We start from the raw sequence: 23,021 nt of genomic DNA on the forward strand, positions 1-23,021 counted from the left end.
CCCAGTGCGGTGCTGTCACAACAGTGTCTGGAGCTGCTCCATGACTCTGGGGAGGGGCTGCCCGGGCGACGCCGAGGCTGGGGCTGTGCACGCACGTTTCTTTACACTCCTCCTCGCGGCCACAGATCTGAACATTTCTAAATTAAGAAGTTTTTTTGAGAGTTCCCACTGTGGCTCAGTGGGTTAAGACCCAACCAGTATCCATGAGGATGTGGGTTCAATCCCTGGCCTCGATCAGCGGGTTAAGGATCTGGTGTTGCCGTGGCTCTGGTGGAGGCCGACAGCTACGGCTCCAATTTTGACCTCTAGCCCGGGAACCTCCACATGCCCCAGGTGGGGCCATCAAATGCAAAATACTAATACTAATGGTAAATTACTTACTTAATTAGGAAGTTTTTTAGGGACCAAAGTGACCCTCTACATCTCTTGAAATTCCTTTGAAGGTTGTTTGTTTTGTTTGCTTCTTTGTTCTTAGGGCCACACCCTTGGCACATGGAGGTTCCCAGGCTTGGGGTCAAATTGGAGCTGCAGCCGCCGGCCTACACCACAGCTCACGGCAACGCCGGAGCCTTAACCCACTGAGTGAGGCCTGGGACCAAACCTGCGTCCTCACGGATGCTAGTCGGGTTCTCACCGGATGGGTTCACCGGCAAGTGGGGCAGAGTGAGGGCGTGCGGGCAGGGCCGAGCTTCCCCAGGATGCGGAGAAGCAACAGCCAGAGAGCCAATCCCCACCCCCGCCTGCGGCGCCCTCCGGGAGCGAGTGTTCAGAAAGCTCTGTCCTGAGGGGGGTTTCTCCCAACTGCAACCACGTCTGTGCCAGCCAGCCAGGGCAACACCGGCCCGCAGCGACCAGGAGCGGCAGCCTGGCTGTCATGGGGCCCACGGGTGGCACAATGCTTCCTCACGAGGTGTGAATGCGCAAGGCCGGAACCCCCCCCCCCCGGGAAGAGACCCCCAAATGCGGCCGTCCCTTCGCTGCTTGGTGGCAGGTGGTCCTGCTACTCCTCCCTTCGCTGGGCGATGGTTTCTGTGCACACTCACAGCGCCAACACAGACGCACGGTGGACCCCGCAGGCTGAGCCCCTAAGTCCAGAGATGGGGTCAGGAGCTGCTGACGCCCCGGGGACTGCCCTGAGTCTGAAAGTCATCCGGCAGAAGCCAGCTCAGGGTCCCTGCCAGAGTGACACCCATCAAGCCCACAAGGACACTGAGCTGACACGGAGGAAGTGTCCCCCCCAGCCCACACGTCCCTGCAGGTGGGCAGGGGGCGATGGACAGGGGCCTCGGGCAGGTGCCTCCAGGTCGGGTGGGTGCTGTGGCCAGAACCCCGAGAGGTCAGCTGGTCCCCACACCAGCCTTCCCCAACACTCACGGCCCGGGCCCGGCCAGGCACCAGCGAGCAGTGAGTCCTGGGTTTTCCAGTAGGTTTAGCGGAAAAGGCTCCAGGAAATCTAGAGATTACATGTTGGCATCTCTGGGACTCCCTGCGAACATCTACAGAGAATCTGGAACTGCCCTTCCCAGCTCTAGGGTCACCTTTAAACACCACGCTGAGAAGGGGACAGCCCGCCCCACACCCCACCCACCAGCCCAGCCCCAGCCCCGCTAGCCCACAATGACTGAAATACACCGAAACCCACGCAGGCTGAACTTCAGAGCCGCGAGGGAACACACGTGGAAGCAGAGGGCTGGGTGGGTGCCCGTGGCTGCGACTCGGCTGAGCAAACCGCCTGACCGCTTGTCACGGGGAAGGGACACACAGTGAACCCCACCGGGAAGCAGGAAGTGCCCTCAGGACCCCTGTCTTCCCCAGAGGGTAAAGGTCACCACCCCAATCCCACAGTCTGCAGCCTCTGTCGCTCAGACCTACCTGCTCTTCTCATGAGCTCTCCTCCCAGGCCCCTGAAAATGAATGAAAGCATTCAGGGTTAAATCTCGTTAGCTAAAACCACAAAAGTATCTTCGCCAAGTAACTTCAGGTGCCAAAGTATCATGAGGGCAGCATGAGCAGCTGCACTTGCTGTTAGAAGTGTGAACGTCGTATGCAAAGAAATGAAAATGGGCCGTAACCCCTCCCAGATGGCGTTCAGATCGCACCAGACACTGACCTTACCGCCACTGGCCACATCCCACAACCACCCGGAGCAAACTCCAAATACTGCTCAGCTCTTACTTTGTGAAACTTGAAGGAACTTAAGGCACCAGCAAGACGGCGTCGTGCAGCCCAAAGACAGGAGCCACAGGTGCCCCAGCATGAGCACGGCTGGGGAGGAAGTGCCGCCTGGCCTGGTGACAGGGACACTGACGGCTGGAAGCCAGTGGACATGAGTCCCACAACCACTCCAGGGAGAAGGAAGGAAATTTATGAGACTCTGGCGTCTAAGACAGAGGAACGAGATTCAGGTTGCTCTCCTGCCTTAAACATCTGGAAAACTGAGTGAAAGAAATGAAGGTTCACAGGCTGGAAAACGGGGATCAGAGGGAGGCGGGGCTCAGCCCGGGCATTTCCAGGCGCAGCCGCCCAGCCCGTGGAGTCCCGGGGTCACGGTCGGGGGTGGGGAGGCCAAGGCGGTTGCGACCTGAGGGGCTGGGGAGCAGCACAGACACCGCCCCTGGGGGACCCCGGGCTGCACCTGCAGCAAGAGCCTGAGGAGAGAAGGCAGGACCCAGCGGGACCCACGTGGACGGGCAGACGCCCCATCAGCCAGAGCCCAGCGCCCCCAAGAGGCGTCAGCAGAGTGCTCAGAAGGGCCCCTCAAGGCTGGCTGGCTGGCTCTGGACCCCCAGGCCTCGGAGGCGCCCATCCCACCCCGACCACCCTTAACGCGAGGAACGTCACAAAGCCCAGGCCCCAGCGGCCAAACCCCACAGGCCTGGCGTCCATCCAGCATGCCCAGCAAAACCAGACCCAGCTCCAAGAAAGTCAAGCCACCCGGCCAGGCCCACGAACGCCAAGACAGCGGACGGGCACAGGCCACCAGAACAGCATCGGCTTCCGCACGTGTCCCAGGGGCAGGGACACACGGCAGAACCTCGAGCACCACGAAATGTGGATGCGAAGAAAGCACAGCAGCAAACGCCATGGATGACAAGTGAACAAAGACCAAAGCCTCCAATGGCAGAGGCCCACGGAGCAGCAGGGTCTGCGGGCTCCAGAGAGAAGGCATCCGGAAGCTGGCGCCCCGTCTGTCCTGACTGTCCTGTAGGCCTTGCCTGGAGCCGACCTCCACCCGTGGGCTTCTGCCATGCGCCCTGACCACGAGCTGAGTGCTCTGCCAAGTCGGGCCGGTCGTGAGCCTCAGGGTGGCCCTGGGACCCCCAAACTCACAATAAGAAAACAGCAGCCACCCAAAGCAACAGAAATAAAAGCAAAAGTAAACCAGTAGGACCTAATCAAACTGACAAGCTTTTGCACAGCAAAGGAAACCAAAAAGAAAACAAAAAGACAACTTTCAGAATGGGAGAAAATAGTTTCAAATGACACAACGGACAAGGGCTTAATCTCTAAGAGATACAAAAAACTTGTACAACTCAACAGCAAAAAAGCCAACCACCACACTGAAAAATGGGCAAAAGACCTGAAGAGACATTTCTCCAAGGAAGATATACAGATGGCCAAGAAGCACATGAAAAAATGCTCATCACTGATTATCAGAGAAATGCAGACCAAAACTACCGTGAGATACCACCTCACGCCAGTCAGAATGGCCATCAGTAACAAGTCCACAAATAACAAATGCTGGAGGGGGTGTGGAGAAAAGGGAGCCCTCCTACACTGCCGGTGGGAATGTAAGCGGGTACAGCCACTATGGAGAACAGTTTGGGGATGCCTTAGAAAACTATAGAGAACCACCATATGACCCAGCACTCCCACTCCTGGGCATCTATCCGGTCAAAACTTTCCTGGAACAAGACACATGCACTCGCATGTTCACTGCAGCTCTATTCACAAGAGCCGAGACATGGAAACAGCCCAAATGTCCATCAACAGACGACTGGATTAGGAAGTTGCGGTGTACATACAAGTGGATTACTACTCAGCCATAAAAAAGAATGAAATAATGCCACTTGCAGAACCTGGATGGAACTAGAGACTCTCACACGAAGTGAAGTAAGTCAGAAAAAGAAAGACAAACACCGTATGATATCACTTATATCTGGAATCTAATGTAAGACACAAAAGAACCTTTCCACAGAAGAGAAACTCATGGACTTGGAGAACAGACTTGTGGTTGCCGGGGGAGGGGGAGGGAGTGGGATGGATGGGAACTTGGGGTTAACAGGTGCAGATTGTTGCCTTGGGAACGGATGAGCAATGAGACCCTGCTGTGCGGCACTGAGAACTATGTCTAGTCACTTATGATGGAGCCTGATGGAGGATAATGTGCGACAAAGAATATGTGTGTGTGTGACTGGGTCTCTCTGCTGTACTGTAGAAAAGTGACAGGGCACTGTAAACCAGCCATAATGCAAAAAATAAAAATCATATATATAAAAGAAAACAACAGTCAAAGGAAATAAAGGGTCCCGTGGGCCTCTATCAAGACCTGGCGTGAGTCACAGGCCGCGAACAGGCGCTGCTGGGCACCCAGGCCGCCCCGGGCGGAGGGCGCTGTCCCCGCGAGGCCACGGGCCCGTGCTCCCTGCAGGGCCTCGGTGGGGGGCTTTTCTCTTTCTCCCGGGGTTTGTCACTCATTACGAAAAGCTGAAGGCAGAGTGCAGGTGCACATCTGGGGCCTGGAAGATGCTGGGGGGCCTCCAGCCCCAAACACACCGCCAGGCAGTCACCCAAGAAAAACGCAACATGTCCACACCAAGGCCTGGCTGCCAAAGCTCAGGCAGCTTCACCCCAGAAAAGCTGAATGCTGGAAACCACCCACGCGCCCACACACCGGGCACACATGGCCACACACTGTCCCCCCAGCGCCCCCCCCGGGGGGGGAATCTCAGGCAAACCTGGGGGGAAAAGACCGCACCCCGAAGCCTCCACAGGACTCCATCTATGCGGCATGCAGGAAGGGCGCCGTGGTGACGGGCGGGCCGCAGCCGCCGGCCGGAGGAACCAGGGGACCCACCGGGAAGGGGCCCCTGCTCCAGGTGCACCATCCGCGGCCTTCGCCTGGCAGGCTCCACAGGCAAACAGCGAGCTGAGCGCTCCTCGCCCTCCAGCAGGATAGGCACGGCCTGCTCGGGGTCGCCCGGGACCGGGGGCCACGCTTTCTTCAGCAGAACGCAAAACGTGAACTCCAGGCTCATAAGACTCACCTGTACAGCTGACGGTCGTAAAGCTAGAAGCAAAGAACTGACAGTTACTTACTTAAAAGTCACTAGGGATTTTCAAACAATACAGCAGGTGCGGAACAGGAGCCTCTCAGGCAGTCACTGCCCCCGTGGTCCTGCTTCCAAAGGGCTGGAGGCACGTCCCGGCGTCCCCCCGCCCCCCAGCTACAGCTCACTGCACGCCCAGCTCCCAGACGCAGCCTGAACCCTCCCTGGAACCCGAGCCCCAGCTTCTACAGCCACCGCGCTCTCTGTGACAGGAAGCCGGGGACGGTCCCCAGGCTGCTCCGCCGCCTCCGTCACACGGCGCCAGATTCCACTTTGAAAGTGAGAAATGCGACCAAACACTTAACAGTTTTGCCAAAATCAAAAACGAATTAAGGGCACTAACAAGGTGAGGAGAAAAGATCAAAGCACTGAGTTCGTCCCGGAGGAGACAGAACTCTCCTCCGGACAAGCGACAGGACGGCTGCTTGTCCTCAGGAGGGCCTGTCGCCCGGTCCTGCACCGTTGGGACGGCAGGTCGCACTTAGCCTCGTCTGTGTCGCAGATGCCCTGAGGATCTCAAAACCCAGGGAAGTATACACACATCCTGGCTATGACTGCAGACCCAGGGGTTCCCACCGTGGGGACATGGCTGGGGTGCAGGGCCACCCGCACGTGAGGACACCCCCAAGTGCCAAGCCTCCGAGGGGCTCGACACAAGAGGCACGTGCTCTCTGCAATGTCCAGCCCACACTGCCCAGCCAAGGACACTCAGCCACAGGGCTTCAGGCCCAGGACTGACCCCCAGTACCAAGAGACCCCAGAGAGGGGGCAACTCTGCCGGCTCTACACTGACCTGCTGGTGGATCTGCTTCAGGCCCTGCACAACCTTCTCGTCCAAGAAGTCCGAGGTGGGCCTGCGGGAGTTTAAGTGCAGCGTGAGGTGCCGGGAGAGTGTCAGGGAGCCCGCATGCAGGCCCAGTACCCCAGCTCCCACATGCAAGCACCAGCGGGGGGGGGGGGGGGGGTCCCCTCCCTGAAGGCGCATCCTCTCAACAGGATGAACGAAGCGCCTTTTTGGTCAGCAGTTCCTGGACAACAGAGACTGGCCTGTGAGGAGGGAAAAGGTGCCCGCCTGAGAGCCGGGACCCAAGGAGGGGGAGCAGCCTGGCTCCCAGCTGCCGTGTGACCTGCCCTGGAAAAGAGCAAGACGCCAGGCAGCAGCAGGGCGCTGCGCCCAGGAACCTGCAGTTCTGGAGGGCTCCCCGGCCCCTAACTGCCCAGGTGGCACAATGCTCGCGGCTTCTGCTGAAACCCACTTTTTTCTGCTTTTTAGGGCCGCGCCTGTGGCATACGGAGGTTCCCAGGCTAGGGGTCTAATCGGAGCTGCAGCTGCCGGTCTACACCACACCACAGCAATGCAGGATCCAAGCCGTGTCTGTAACCTACACCACAGCTCACGGCAATGCTGGATCCTTAACCCACTGAGCGAGGCCAGGGATCGAACCCGCAACCCCACGGCTACCAGTTGGATTCATTTCCACTGAGCCACAGCAGGAACTCCCTGAAACCCGCTTTCTTTGGAGAGGCTGGGACTTGGGTCCACACCAGGCAGGGAACCTGCACGACCAGCCCCCTCCCTGGGCGCACGTGTTGTCACACACTGCAGGGGGCGGGGGGGGGGTGGTCCTGCGTCCTGTGCAGCTGCCCTGGGGGAGGGTGCATTAGATTCCAGGTCCCCAGCCAAGCCCACGGGGCCACGTCCCCCCATATGGCATCCTTCAAATGCACCACAACTGTGGGTCTGAGGCAGGGGGCCTGGGGCCAGGAGCGTGGCCAGCGTGGATCCCGCTGTCATCGCACCCCAGGGGTCACCCCCAGGGACAAGAAGCCACTTAAATACAGTTCCCCTCAAACTGGAGTCCAAGAAGCAGGGCACAGAAATCACAGTGCGGTGCGGGCTCTGCTCCGAGCAAGGGTCGGGTGGAAGGTCCAGTGAGAAGACAGAGCAGCTGCTGCGCACACTCACGCAGGGCCCTTCTGAGCCGCTGACGCCCGCTCTGCCGGCCGAGAAGGCCCCCGCGGCAACTTTAGTCCGTGTTCCCCCAACCGACACGTGAGTAAAGACTAAAAACCGGGGTGGCAGGAGAGGCCCAGAGGGTGGGGTCCCCCGGAGAGCACCTGTGGGAACACGGGGCCCCGCAGACCCTGCCCATGGAGACCCTGGGCGCAAATGAACGGGCACGTGGACCCGGCTCCTACCTGCCCTGCTGCTCAGCCAGCGCGCACAGGCTGCGGGCGACCTCCGCGCAGGCCAGCACGGCCCCGTGCCGAGTGTGCAGGTCCGGACTCTGCGTCAGCGACAGCAGGCGCGGGAGCACTGCCGAGGACACGTGGGAGCGACCATCAGACTCCCGGTTTCAGATCCAGCCACCAGTCACCTGTCCCGTAACCATCAGGGAGGACTACGGGACGGGCAGACTCGTGTCACGTTCCCTAAACTGGAACCAGGTGCCCACCCACCCCACGTAGAAAAGACACGATGGCAAACGCGGTCCTTTCCTTGACGACCAGGGGCGTCACCAGCACAGACTGCTGCTCTGTCCTGGGCACACCGTGCCAGCCCCGCCCGGGAAGCCAGCGCAGGGCGCCGCTTGCTGTCTAGGTGCCCCCTGTGGGGTCCATCAGGGCCGCTTCTGCACGGCGGCGGAGGCAGCAGCTCCTGCGTCCCCAGGAGGAAGCCTGCGCCCGCCGCCCGCCTGTGCTCTGGGGGCACCTGGTGTGCGCTCTGTCCCTGACGAGGCACAGACTGTTCCTCGCAGGCTCCCGGGCAGACGGGAAACCCCCCGGGGGGCGGCACGCAGGGTGAGGCGTCCATGCACACGCGTGTGCACTGTGCCACGGGGAGGAGCACCTACCGTCGCGCGCGCTGTGCTCGGGTGCCCGCTGGGCCAGGTTCCGCAGCGCCTTCGCCGACAGCTCCCTGATGACCCTGGAGGGGGACAGAAGCCTGTGAGCCCCGCCCGTCGAGGCTCCGGTGGGGCTCAATCCCGGAGAGGCCGGGGCCTGGGAGCTGCCGCTGACCGGCTGCCCGCGAGGGGGCAGAGAGCGCATCCGCTCATGACGACACCACCCAGTGTCAGGTGTCCCTCCTCCCGCACCCAGGAAGGCAGAGGGTGCCAGGGCCGGGGAGCCGGCGGGCCGAGGGTGGCAGAGGAGGCACACGCCCCCTCGGCACAGGCACTTCCAACCCAAGCTCGCGGACACGTCTCCACACCCACCGGGAGGGAGCCCCCCGGACCGGCCATGAGCCGAGGTCCCTCCGGAGCTGCGAGGGGCCACCTGGGGTCTAGGCAGACCCACAGACGACCTGTGACACTGACGCCACCAGCCCCCTCCCGGCGCCAGAAGGCCAGAGGGCAGCACCCACAGCTCCCGGTGCAACAGGAAGCAGTTGCTTCCTTAAAATAACCATCAGGAGGCTACAGAACAAGACGGGAACACAGAAGAGACAGCCAAAAAGAAAAGAAAGACTCAGATAAATATTACGTGTATTTATCACGATCAAAAAGAAATTTTAATGCTGTTTCTCTGGATACTTAAATCACTTGGGGTGTGTCTTAAGTGCCAGAGAGGGTTAAAAAGAACCCAAGACAGTGGACACCCCTCAGAAATGTACACGGTTGCCCGTGTAAGAGAACACGCACTCGTGAGGGCAGACACACACCACGGGAGCACGTCTGTACACAACTGGGTGAGGCCCCCATTTCCACGGGCCATACATTCACCAGGACAAGGAAGAGACCCCATCTATGAGTCTCCTCATGGGTATAACCCAGGCCAAACCCAGAAAGGCAGGAATACCTCCACCTCCGAGGAATCGCAAGACACCAAGGCCACAGTCGTGCTTCATGAACCCGAACACCGAAGAAACACGAGCTGGGGTGAGGGGAGGCCCGCAAACTGGGCTCCAAGGAGGACCAGACAACCTCGCCCCCTTGCTGATCCGTGCATCCTGAAAACTTTCGGTGTTAAGAGCTTATACTAAAAAGATTTCCACAAAGGAGCTCTCGTCATGGCTCAGTGGTTAACAACTCCGACTAAGGAACCATGAGGTTGCAGGTTCAATCCCTGGCCTCGCTCAGTGGGTTAAGGATCCGGCATTGCCGTGAGCGGCGGTGTAGGTCAGAGACGTGGCTTGGATCCTGCATTGCTGAGGCTGTGGTGTAGGCCAGGAGCTACAACTCCGATTAGACCCCTGGCTTGGGAACCTCCATATGCTGTGGGTGAGGCCCTAGAAAAGGGAAAAAGACAAAAAAAAAAGATTTCCACAAAGAACGTTTTAAACAAAATTAACAAAAAGCCAGGAGGGAAAAAGAGAAACCAAACAGCAAAATGACAGGCGTGAAGTGAATCACCATCGCATCAGAGGAGAAAGGAGGCCGCGCTCAGCAAAGGGCCCAGGCCGCGGACTGGGCGCGCAGCAGGACCGTCTGCGGGAGGCCGCCCCAGCCCCGACCGGACCGGGGGCAGCGGCGGCCTCAAGGGGTCAGGCTGGGCCTGGGGCCGACTGCAGCCAGCAGGCCACGAGCCTGAGGCTGCTTTTTTGTTGTAAGGCCCAAAGCTTAGAATGGTTTTCACATTTTCTAAGGGCAGCATAAAGAAAAAAAAAATCAATAAAATATATGGGACAGCAGCTAAAATATTTATTACTCTCTGGCCCTTTAAAGTAAAAAGCTTGCCAACCCTTAAGCCGTAAGAGTATCGAATTTCACTTTAAGAAATCTAACATGAAAGGAAAGGGGACATTTCACAAAGACAAAGGGTCAATACATTTGTAAGAAACAAATACTGCACATGTACCCGCCCCAACCAGAGTCCCACCCAAAACACGGGAAGGAAGACCGACAAAACTGAAAGAAGGAATGAGCATTTCAACAGCCCCAAAGGTCGCTTTCACAATGGGTGGGAGAGCTGCTGTCCGAGGTTTCTGATGAGCGGGGGAAGAGGCCAATCAATTTCTCTCAGGCTCAGTTCACTGGATCTTTGATGCAAATTATAAGAGGTTTTGGTGTCACAGCTGTAGTTATGCCTCAAAAAGCAAAACCTGCACCACAGCCAGGAAGACGCTCAGCAAGAGAACCAGGAGGAACCCCTGCCCTGGACGCACCTGCAGAGGCTTAGCTGCAACCCGTTCCCTGGCGAGTCAGAAAGAAGGTTCTCCAAGTAATGCCCGCCGTAAACCGGGTTTCTGGACACAGAACCTAAAAAGCCGCCTACACCACAGGCGGTCACGCCCCTCAGACCTGGCTGGCCTCGCAGGAGACAGTGAGCCAGCTCCCCAGAGGTGCTAACAGCAGCGCTGACACCTCATTCCGCAGGGGCCCGCCCCTGAAGAGGCCTGTTTAACCACCTGGGAAACACAAAGGCCCCTTGAACGGCCAGCAACCAGGGCAAAGCTAGGGGCCGCACGCTGGGAGGCGGATCCTGCAGCCTAAGTCCCTGGTCCCTAAGGCCCTGCGGAGGCCTCCGGAAGCAGAGCTGGAGGCAGAGAGGAAGCCGCACACAGTGGCTTCAGGGTTGCACCTGCCCCCAGCCCCCAGAATGCTGTGTGGGCTCTGCTTTAAATCCAAGCAACACTCAGGCCTGAAGACTGAAACTGACATCACTGCTCAGAAGTGACCATAAAATATGAACTCTACAGTCAGACAGCAGACTTACGGCTAACAGCCTCGATTTAATCTCTCCTTTAGGGGGAAAAATAAGAATTCACATCTGACAGATAAGCTCATAGATACACCTGACTAATCAGACAAACACACAAGCAGGAACCTACCCATCCCAGTGGTTGATCTTCATGGCAACCAGGTGCTCTATCATCGGCTGTGTGTACTCGGGAAAGCCGGCGATAAACATGCTGGAAGAGAACATCCCGAGAGGGTGAGAGGCTGGAGACGCAGGCGCTCCCACGCCGCTTCTGAGAACAGGACACGGCACAGCCACTTTCGAAACCATGTGGCAGTGTCTTATAGATACACAGAAATCCCCTTAGAAATATTTATCCTAGAGAAAAGGACTCCTAAATAAAGGTTCGAGCATCTTTATTCATCAGCCCAAAACTCAAAACCACCTAAACGTGGGCAACCGGGGGGACGACCAGGCAAAGTGTGGGCGAGCCACAGACTCGAGACGGCTCAGCGACAGAGATGCGGGAGCGACGGACACGCAGGCAGCAAGCACAGCCTTCGACACCGCCGTGCTGAGAGGGAAGCCGGGCCCCAGGGCTCCCCGGTCCCTCTGAGCCCACCCGTGAGACACTGCACAGAAGGCATCAGCGCACCAGTAGCTGGCAGGTGCACCCGGGGCGGGGCGCTGAGCCCCCGCGCAGCGGGGACAGGGCTGCCTGCCCAGTGATGCATGTGGCCAATGCCGTGGACCTGCACACGCCATCCAAGGACGGCCTTAAAAATGAAAGTCACAGGCGTTCCCGTCGTGGCTCAGTGGGTTAAGAACCTGACATAGCATCCGTGAGGATGCGGGTTCAATCCTGGCCTCTCTTAGTAGTTGAGGATCCAGTGCTGCCGTAAGCTGCAGTGTAGGCACAGATGTAGCTCGGATCCTGCGTTGCTGTGGCTATGGTAGCTGCAGCTCCAATTCGACCCCTAGCCTGGGAGCTTCCATGTGATGCAGATACGGTCCTGAAAAAAAAGAAAGAAAGAAAGAAAAAGAAAAAAAAGTCAGAGTTCCCATCGTGGCACAGCAGAAATGAGGCTGCAGGTTTGATCCCTGGCCTCGCTCAGTGGGTTGAGGATCTGGCGTTGCAGTGAGCTGTGGCGTAGGCCAGTGGCCTAGAGATTTGACCCCTAGCCTGGGACCTCCATGTGCCTCGGATGCAGCCCTAAAAGACCAAATAAATAAACAAACAAACAGTGGACATATAAACACATATAACCAAATCACTTTGCTCTACATTTGAAACTAAGAAAACACTATAAATCAGCTGTACTTCAATGTGAAATCAACATTAAACTTTAAAAAATATTCACTTCACATCATTTATACAAGCAAAAGACCAGGCAGAAGCCGACGCCGGCAAGGGGAGAGCCTGCAGATCACACCCCACATGCAGGACGTCACGGCAGCTCCCCATGTGGACGCTGCACCCGGGCAAGAGCCAGGCCGGCCGCATCCTGCCTGCTGATGGGAACGCGCTGGCTGCGAACTTGAGAAGCGGAGGTGACGAGCCTGTGTCGCGGAGCCTGGCAGCGGCTGCCAGCAGCACTCGCCCCTCTGTGTCTCTGCGTCACGCTCTGGCAATTCTCACACGATTCCGAGCTTGCTCAGTGGTGTTTCAGGTGTGACGTGACCGTGATCAGTGCTCTCCGACGTTGCGGCTCTGCCTTGCTGGAGCCGCAGGCGATGGCTGGCCTTTCTCAGCAATGAGGCTTTTTTCTTTTACAGAATAAAATACATATATTTAAACACAGTTACATTCACACAGATTATTATATCATGGATCTTAAGAAACAGATTAGGTGACTCCCTCTGGAGAAGTGGAATGGAAAATATGCTGAGACAGATAGGAAATTTATTCTGTACTTTATCCCATTTTGTATGGCTTTCATCTTTACTATTTAGTATTGTCTATTACATTTCAATTTTTCTTTAAAAATTAGCATTATATTAAAATTGTGTATATTATGCAGCTAAAATTTATAAAGAAGAAAGCCTTATATACACCATTAAACATTTTATATAGCATAATAAAAAGAATAACTGGTAAGAATAACAAAAATAATACACCCTCTGAAAATAGGTAAAATATAAAATGCATAAATTGGTTAAAAAACAGTGTAACTATATAAATATGTCCTCACAATTTGTTACATCTTATTGATTCTTCAATATAGGCATTACACCATTCTAGGTGATGTGATAAACAAGACATTATAGACCTTACATTGTACCATGGAGAGAAATGGTTATTAATAATACGATTGTAGAACTGTATTATTTAATTGTACAGTTGCACTATTTCATTGTAATCATCATACATTCTTTGATGGAGAGGAAATCAGAATCAGATCTAAGGAGACGCCAGCATTCTAAGAATGTCGTCAAATGACCCCCTTCATGGTGGATTATGCACTTATTTACTATGAGATATATTTCTTCTCCAGAGATTCCTTGTTTGTGTATCAATTGTAGATTTCTGGTTTGCAGTCATTCTGAAGTTTTGATACAAGAGTCTATATGTATATGAGGTTGTTTTAAGTTGTTGTTCTCTTAATTGCAAGTTCGTCTCCAGTGTCCCGCATTTGTACCCACCTCTTCTCATGATTTCTGACTTTGGTGGTATAATTGTGCAGGATGATTTCGTATCTTTACTGTATATACACCTTTACTGGTGAGCCTTGTCATTTGTGGCATTTTTGTTTCCTGTTGCCGATCTTTTCTTTCCTGCCTAGAGAAGCTCCTTTAGTATTTGTTGTAAGGCTGGTTTAGTGTTGCTGAATTCTCTCAGCTTTTGCTTATCTGAGAAGGTTTTGATTTCTCCTTCAAATCTGAGTGAGAGCCTTGCTGGGTAGAGTCATCTTGGTTGGAGGTTTTTTCCTTTCATCACGTTAAGTATATCATGCCACTCCCTTCTGGCCGGCAGAGTTTCTGCTGAAAAACCTGCCCATAGCCTTATCGGGGTTCCCTTGTCTGTTATTTGTTTCTTTTCCCTAGCTGCTTTCAGTATTTTCTCTCTGTCTTTAATTTTGGTCCGTTGGGTTAGTATGTGTCTCCTTGGGTTTATTTTATATGGTAGCCGTTGCGCTTCCTGGATTTGAGTGAGGGGTTCCTTTCCCATGTTGGGGAAGTTTTTGGCTATTGTCTCTTTGAGTATTTTTTCTGTCCCCTTCTCTCTTCTCCTTCTGGCACCCCTACAATACGGATGTTGGTGCGTTTCATGTCGTCCCAGAGTTCTGAGACTCTCTTCATTTGTTTTTAAGCTTTTTTCTCTTTTCTGTTCTGCATCCGTAATTTCCACTAATCTGTCCTCCACCTCGCTTATTTGTTCTTCTGCCTCCTGTATTCTGCTGTTAGCTGCCTCTAGTGAGTTTTTTATTTCCGTTATTGTATTTTGTATCTCTTCTTGTTTAAGTTTTGTATCTTGTATCTCTTTGGTCAGTGTTTCCTGTAAGTTATCCGTCTTTGCCTCCAGTTTATCTCCAATGTCTTACATCATCTTCAGCATTGACAGTCTAAAGTCTTTTTCCGGGAGGCTGAGAATCTCCTGATCACTTAGCTGATTTTCTGGGGTTTTTCCTTTCTCCCTCCTCTGAGTTATAGTCCTCTGTCTTTTCATTTTTATAGGTTTTTGGTGTGGTGACCTTCTTACAGTTGTAGCCTCTCTTACTTCTGATGTCTGCCCCCCTGTGGCTGAAGTCGGTATGGGGGGATTGCTGTAGGCTTCCGATGGGAGGGGCTGATGCCTGCCCCCTGGTAGGTGGGGCTGATTCTAATCCTGGGTGGGGCTTAGTCTCCGGATGGGACTAGAGGCAGCTGTGTGCCTGAGGGGTCTTTAGGTAGCCTGTTTACTGAGGGGTGGGGCTGAGATCCCACCTGGGTTGTTGTTTGCCCTGGGGCTTCTCAGCACTGACGGGTGGGGCCAGATTTTCCCCACATGGCCCCCTCCAGGAAAGGCAGCTGCTGAATATTCCCGAGAGCTTTGCCTTCCATGTCCCTCCCTCACAACAAGCCACATTCACCCTTGTTTTCCCAGGATGTCCTCCAAGAACTGCAGTCAGGTTTGACCTAGGTTCCTATGGAGACCTCGCTCTGCCCTGGGACCCAGTGCACGTGAACGTCTGTGTGCGCCTTTTAAGAAGGGGTCTCCGTTTCCCCCAGTCCCGTGGAGCTCCTGCGCATAAACCCCACTGGCCTTCACTGCCAGCTGCTCCAGGGGCTCTTTCTCCCAGTGCCGGATCCCCGCACGTGAGGGTTTGATGTGGGGCTCAGAACTCTCACTCCTGCAGGTGAGTCTCTGTGAACCAGTCAGTGTCCAGTCTGTGGAGCTTCCCACCCGGGAGGTGTGGGGTTGTTTATATCGCGACATCGCCCCTCCGACCTCTTGATGTGTCCTCCTGTTTTTCTTCTGGAGTAGGGCATCTTTTTTAAGGTTTCCGGTCCATTTGGATGGAGAGTGCTCAGCCCTTTAGTTGCGAATTTTGTTGTTTTTAGGAGGGAAGTTGAGCTCCGGTCCTTCTATTCGCCATCTTAAGCCACCCTTCTTCCACGCTCTCTTAAAACCACAACACCTCTCAAACCCCTGGACTCCTTTTTCTAATCTAGCCTCCCTTCCGCCACACTCAGCCTAGATCTCCTGCAATGAGGCATTTTTAAATGAAGGCATGTGTGCTGTTTTTGGACATGCTGCCACCGCCTGCACACCTACTCGACCTCAGCGCAGGATACCAGGAACACTCCCGTGCAGCGGGAAGCACATCAGCCCGAGACTCGCCTTCGTACAGAGGCCTGGACCCGACCCGCAGCGTCCCCAGGGTGCCTGCGCTAGACCGGCCCCCCGCCGACCAGCACCCAAGTGCTTCCAACGTCATGCGCTGCGTGCCACCCTCAGGTGGACAGAAGGAGCACATGAAACGAACTCTCTAAAAGACACAAGAAACTGGGCTGACAGGCCCCCAGGGGAGAATCAGTGCCTGGTTTTTCCTAAACGCCCACTGCGACTTCTCGGTTTCCTGTCACGCACATGTACCACGTGTTCCAGAGATGCCCTTTTGTCCTTAACGCCTCTCTGGAAGCCGACCGCTTGCACATACTCTCAACCCGCCTGTGGCCAATACCCACCGCGGACCTCACCACCACCCACGCTGCTCGGCAGCTGCCAGGCAGGGCCGATGGCACAGCCGGCCAAGAAAGGGAAACAGGATTTTGTCCAGGGCTCACGGGGCACACTACGTGTACCGAAGGAGCACAGGTGCCAGGCAGGCCTGCGTGTGCTGCAGGGTGTGAGGTCGGGAGAGCCAAGTCAGGGCAGTTATTGCTCAGGACATGAGGGGAAGAAAAGCAGAGGCTTTTTCAGCAGTGGGAGTCCCTCTAAACATGATCAAACAGCCTGAGCAAGAATCACAAGGAAACACAACAGAAAAGCCCAGTCAGTGGACGCTGTGGAAGGTGTTGGAAGTGGAGCCGAGACAGGGCCGCTGGCACCAGCCAACAGCCGGCGCCCCCAGGCCAGGACCGTGCCCCTCCCAGGGTTCCAAGAAGCAGGCAGAGGAAGCAGCGCTCACAGCAAGAACCAGACCGAGCTCAGCCACCCGAGGGCTAGTTCGAGCCCTGGCGCCAACTAGCGGGTGACCCTGGCGAAGCCACACAGCTGGAAGCGCCAGCGCAGGCCACGCCCCGCCCCGCAGGCGCAAGTGCACAGGACCGGAGCCAACGTCCCCAGGGCCTTCGGGACGGCACAGCAGGGACAGGACCAGGTCACCAGCCGGATGTGGAGAGCGGGAGACGAGAAGCAAACCTCAGCTGACCCCGTGGAGGGCCCGCTGTTCACCAAGTCAGTAGGGAAGAGGCACACGTCCCTCCGACGCTTCCTTAGTGTGAAGAAGTGTGGGGATCGGAAAGCAAAGGACTCCAAAGCCAAAGACGACAAAAGGCATCTTTAGAGGGGGCACGCGGGGCTGTGACACCAGCAACCCGCTAGGAAATTTACGAGAAGACGGACAGAAAGGGCGGGGCTGCTCCTCGGCCTCCGCAGGAAGCAGCGCCGGCCTGCGCTCGAGCCCCCGAGTGGGACCGAGGCCTCCAAGGGCCACGGGCTGGGAGCCGGACAGGGACACAGTGAAGGGAGCCCACGGCCCACATCTCTGTTCCTACAAGCTCCAGAGGAGACCAGCTGCAGGGCCAGAGGTGGCTCAGGGCCAGGGCGCGAGGGAACTTTCTGGAATGTCCTGTTGATTGCAGCAGGGGTTACATATCTGCCAAAACCCGCGTTTTAAGTTGGTGAGTTTTACTGCATGTAAACCACATGCGTAAAAGTGGAGGACACAGTGAATCTGATTTTTAACAAAGGGCTCTGTCTTAAGAACCCAGGGGACGCTGCGAGGACGGGGCAGCAACTGAGAGCCAGCGCCCGTGGATGCCCGGCCTGAGGTGGCCTCTGCGAACCGCAGTCAGGGTGTTACATGTTTCTCGACGGCCTCCTCCGGACTCATCCCGTGAACGACCTCGAGATGCCCTAACTTGGGAAACACTGTTTTACCGGAACAGAAGAAGGACAGTCCCTTCCAATGGTGGGTTTCGCGCCGAGAAGCTCCCCGTGTTCACAGCTCCCACAGCCCAGCGGCCCCGAGAGGCAGCGCACAGGTCTGGCTTGTGGCCGTTGCGCCAACGAGCAAGCCCTCGGCAGACACCGCTACAGCAACAGGCCGGTTTAGGGGGAAAGCCGTCAGCACCACAAGTGTTCCTGAAACTGTTAACTCGGCTCTAAAAAGTGAGCACCGTCTGAGCACAGGCCCGCACCCCCGCCCCCAGCCGCCCCTTCGGAGCACGGGACCCCGCCCCATCCATGCCCCGGGCCGGCCCTGACCCGCCACTGTCCCTCTGGATTTATCTGCACCTTGTAAAGTTTTATGTCAGTGGAACCGCACACTATGCACTCTGTCCCACCAACGTGAAACAAAGGTTCAACAAGAGTTTTCAATCCCGGGAGTTCCCGTCGTGGCGCAGTGGTTAACGAATCCCACTAGGAACCGTGCGGTTGCAGGTTCGATCCCTGGCCTCGCTCAGTGGGTTAAGGACCCGGCGTTGCCGAGAGCTGTGGTGCAGGTCGCAGACGCGGCTCGGATCCCGCGTTGCTGTGGCTCTGGCGTAGGCAACGGCTACAGCTCCGATTCAGCTCCTAGCCTGGGAACCTCCATATGCCGCGGGAGCGACCCTAGAAACGGAAAAAAAAAAAAAAGAGCTTTCAACCCCGTTTTTACCTTTCCTCAGCAGCCCCTCCAGGAGGAAGAAACCAGCAGTGGAGGTGGTCTGCGACTCCGAGAGAACACCGCATGGAGGATCGGCACCAAGAGCTTACCTTACGACCAGGAAACAGTTCGCTCTGTTGCCCACGGCAAAGTAGTCGGCGGCCGTCAAAACGTCAATCCCGTGCGGGAAAGCGCCCTGATGGGGAAGGTCAAGTGGGGGGAGAAAGAGACGAGCGATTTTAAGGCGCAGAGGCCTCTTCAAAGCGCAGGAACCCCCTGCAGACACGCTGCGCTTACGGACAGAGAGAGGCGGGACACAAGCTGACAGCTAAGCCAGGGCCACGACACGCTCGCCCAGGGACGTTTTCCTGACAATTCTAGCATTTCAACTTTAAAATGTCATAAAAGACCTTTCTTTAAACCGCACACCGCAAAAAGACAGCAGGTCTCGGCAGCTTTAAGGCTTCTCACTTTACCCAACCCCAGCGCCCCCTGGAGGGGCCGGCACCTCCCTGGGCTGTGAATCCTGGACGAGAGCCACCCCCCAACGGCTGGCGGGAGAATAACCAAGAACGTGACCGGGAAGCGCCAGGTGGGGGCCCGGCGGCCGGCACCCAGGAGCCGACTCTGAAACGGGGGTGCGGGGGCCGGGTGCCCACACCCAAGTGCTGGCCCAAGCCTGCGAGTTTTACCGATACCGCTTCTGGTGACAACCGTGGAAAACGGAAAACAAGAGAACAGTTTTCTGAAAGGACGCAATGACAAGCTCTCGACTGAGGCATGAGGCCTTGCTGTCTCCAGCCTCGGGAGCTGTGGGGAGGCCTGGGTCCCTCTGAGCCAGTGGCCAACAGGCAACGCCCACGCCCCAGACAGAGGGACCCACAAACTGCTGAGCTCCCACGCCGTCTCCACGGAGCCCCAACCTCGGGGACAAGCCCGCACAACCAGCTCCCGGGTAAGCGACACTCGACTCCGAACTGTCAGCAGAGCCCAGCGGGTTTGGTGCGGACACAAGGTCAGGACCAGAGGTCTGGCCCTCGAGCCCACACAGCTCAGTGCAGGGGAAGCCCCGCCACCAGAGGGGCGACCGTGCCGGGGGGGACCCCTCCCCGACCCCAGTGCCGCCCACACTGGCCTGAGGCTGAGCCAGCAAAGGCCGCTGCGCCCTCTGCTCCACCGCCCAAGCCTGCCGCCCCCCGGCCAGCGTTCCGACGCCTCCTGGCGCCCTAGGCCCTCCTGGTCACCTGGCCACTGGACATCCAAGCGTCACGTCTCTGTCCAGACAGCTCGTCCCCGCGAGGAGGAACGGAAGGAACAGAGGTGGCTGGTTCTGGCAATTCTCCCCAAGGTGCCTCCACAGCCAGGGGCAGAGACGCCTGAGCCCCACAACAGGCCCCCTCTCAAGTGCCTCCTGAGCCAAGGTCAGGGTCTGTGGGCACCCAGGAGCCCGGAGGACGCCTGCCGTGGGCCGCGGACCCGCCGAACCACCCTCGCTGGCTCCCAGGCTGCAGGAGACGCGGTGCACAGGCCCACAGGGCGCGTCTCTCACACACGGCTTGGCTTCCCTGGACCCGCAGACACATGAGCGCAGGAGACGCCTGGCCGCTCACCTCCCGGTCGGCCCCACAGCCCCCCTCCCACTGTCCCTGGGTGGCCCGGGCTCCCTGGCTCGGCCTCCAGCCGTCCCCTCTTGACCGCAGGGCCCACCAGGCAGGGATCTGGGCCCGAGGCCCCGACCCTGCCACATCCTCCCCCATCCGCCTCCCTCCTTCGTGGGTGCGCTTACTGCCCGCCTGGCACAGGGAAGCTCGTCCCCTCCGGGGTTGGCCGTCACTGCCCAGCTTTCACCTCAGGGCTCCAGGCAGGTGGGACCAGGTGATGCCCAAGGACACCAAGTCCCGGCTCCACGGGGCATCAGTTCAGCCTCAACGCCACGTTCGGAACTGGCGCCCTCGGCTCGCAGCCAAGCCCCTCCACCTGCGCAGGTCCCAGCTCCTGGCACGGGCCGTGGAACCTCCTGCTAAGCCACTCTCCTCGCAGCCCACGGGCTACGCTGCCGCCTTCGAGCGGAGGTCAGCAGGTCGGCCACCCAGGCAGGCGTCCTCACCTCAGTGACCGCTCCACAGTGCCCACCACAGACCTGGCCCGGCTTGAAGCCCTGACCCCTTTCTCGGCTCCACTGAGGGCTGGGGGACCCTCCCCACTACCCGGCCGTGGGGACAGGGTGCCTGTCGTGCCCAGCGCCTGCATTCCCAGGAGGGCTTCCATCACACACTGAACGTGACCCCCGGGAGCCTCACCCTGGCTCTTGGTGGCCCAGGAATGGCAAACAGACCCAGAGACTGTGGCCCCAGCACCAGGAAAGCAGACCCCGGCTCATCAGCAAGGCTGGCCTGGCTGCGAGGACCTTGCCGGGCTCTGGGGCGCCCGACGGGCAGTCCCTGCACACACGACCAGCAGGAGTCTTAGAATCGAATTACAAGTCTATGCAGACCTTCCCTCTCGCGGACGCCCGCCTCGCCCGTCTGCCGAGTGGCCCCCCTGCCTGGGCTTCCCACACCCTGCATCCTGCCTTCTGCCTCCAGGGCCCCAAGGGTCAGAAGCTCGTCACCGCTTGTCCCTGCTGTCACCTGCTGACTCCCATGCCAGGACACACTCACTTCCAGCCCAGACCCCTCTCCTGGCATCTCCCCAAACAGGACCCACCTCTGACCCCTTGGCCTCCAGACTGGCCGTACGCCCCAGGAGGTCACTGTCACCCAGAGCACGAATGACCTGGGGACAAAGGCCACACCCCCAGCCCAGGCTGACCGGCGATGAGAGGTTTGGGGCTGGGGGTGGCCAGCGCGTGGGGGTGGGCGGGGGCCACACCTCTGTCCCTGCCCAGCTGGGCTCCACCACCCACATCTCTCCCGGCCATGGCGACTGGGGTCCTCGGAGGGCCCTTGGCAATGTGTCGGGCACCGAGGCCTGGCTCACACACAGCCAGTCTCCTGCGAAACAGCTGCCAACTGTCCCAGCTTGGTCCGCGCTCACCTGCTGCGTTAGGGGTGAATCTAACCAGAAGACGCCACGTGAAGCGTTAGCTCCTTCTAGGTAAAGTCTTCACCTACGCTTGAAGCTTCACTGCTTCCACCTCTGCATCTACAGGAAGTTTCAGGAATGAGGATTTTAAACAGTAACCGTACCTGTCTCCCCACGTTCTCCTGGAAAGCGGCCTGAGAAAGAGAAGCACAGAGAGCGGTGCGTTAGGACTGTGCCGGCCGACGCCAGAGACGACGCGCAGACACCCGGGGTGTGCAGGACACGTGACCCACGGCTTCACTGTTTTAAACAAAGGTCCTCACTGCTGGCCAGTTAGAGCCTCAAAGGAGGCTTCTCCCTCTCTCTTCTCATGTCCTGGTGCTCTTTAAAATCGCAAGAATCCAGATTTATTCCATCAGACGCATCCTGACGCGCGGCCTTCAGCTCTCAGTGACGGGCCTCGGGCCAGGGTCTACGCCAAACAGGCCCAGGCCCGCCTGGTCACGAGGAGCCCCGAACCCACACCATCCTGCCGGGGATTCGCCACGACAGCTCACAGGACGCTGGCCTGCGGTGCCTGGTCTTCCAGGCTGCTCTCCCAGGACCTGCCGTGGACAGGGTCCACGTCCCGCCCCTGGGCCCAGAGCAGGGCCATTCAGAAGGTCAAGATACTAACGTAGGAAGTCCCCTGTGGCACGGTAGGCTAAGCATCCGGCGCTGCCACAGCTGTGGTACAGGTTCAACCCCTGGCCTGGGAACTTCCACGTGCTGCGAATGTGGCCAAAAACAAACAACAACAAAACTAAGAACGAGGTGTCCTTAGCTGGGCCTTCCTGCCACGCTGATCACACATGCAGGGTGTGCAGCACAGCCTCATCACCATGCGCCGCCTGCCAGGGACAGGGCAGAGGGCAGAGGGCAGGGTAGGAGCTTCCTGGGAGCAAGATGGTAACCCGCAGGGCTTTCGCCTCTGCCTCAGCGCCATCACCTGTGGGCGCCGGGAGGGCACAGGCAGGGGCGCACCAGGAACCCAGACAATGGCAGGTGGAGACCATGTGACATGTGCACCCGCCCCCGAGCCTCTGGCAGGTGTTGGCGGGTGTCGCCTCCAAGACGGCACGCGGCGGGGTGGGGGGCATTTCCCCGAGGGCCTTTGTACAGCTTCACGCTGGCACCAGGGAGACTCAGGTTTCGCTGTGAACCATTCTGCACCTTTTGCAATAAATTCATTGAAGCAAGAAACAAAAACGCAATAACCAAGAGGCAGTGGAGAGCGAATGCAATGCCAACGTACGTGACACACAGTGCCATCTGGAGCACGCTTACTGCCCGGCAACGTCATTTAAAAGGCAAACAACAGGAGCTCAGCAGTTAACGAACCCGACCGGGATCCGTGAGGATGCAGGTTCGATCCCTGGCCTCGCTCAGTGGGTTAAGGATCCGGCGTTGCCGTGAGCTGTGGTGTAGGTCGCAGATGCGGCTCGGATCCTGCGTTGCTGTGGCTGTGGTGTAGACCAGCAGCTGTAGCTCAGGTTCAACCCCTGGCCTGGGAACCTCCATGTGCCACGGGTGCAGCCCTAAAAAGACAAAAAAAACACCACCACTCTGACTCCCCCCTCGCCCCCAAGAGCAGGAAGTACGTCTGCCACGGGAAGGTGCCTGCCTGTTCCCGGACAGAAGGCGTCCTCAGCACCAGCGAGGAAACACACCGAGTCTCTTCTCCATCAGCCCTCGACTCAGTCCTCACAAA

General features: G+C 57.6%; 1 protein-coding gene across 1 annotated transcript in view; it reads right to left on the reverse strand.

Annotated features, from left to right (window-relative positions):
• TBCD (tubulin folding cofactor D) overlaps positions 1–23,021 on the reverse strand; it is a 122,367-nt gene that overhangs the window by 18,605 nt on the left and 80,741 nt on the right. Inside the window, 8 exon segments of the mRNA NM_001244105.1 lie at positions 1,873–1,904; positions 5,268–5,290; positions 6,124–6,184; positions 7,530–7,647; positions 8,186–8,259; positions 11,104–11,184; positions 18,358–18,443; positions 21,436–21,465. Of these exon segments, the coding sequence (NP_001231034.1) occupies positions 1,873–1,904; positions 5,268–5,290; positions 6,124–6,184; positions 7,530–7,647; positions 8,186–8,259; positions 11,104–11,184; positions 18,358–18,443; positions 21,436–21,465 (505 nt within the window).

Source organism: Sus scrofa, chromosome 12 (genome assembly GCF_000003025.6).
Source record: "Sus scrofa isolate TJ Tabasco breed Duroc chromosome 12, Sscrofa11.1, whole genome shotgun sequence".
NCBI classification, from domain to species: Eukaryota; Metazoa; Chordata; class Mammalia; order Artiodactyla; family Suidae; genus Sus; species Sus scrofa.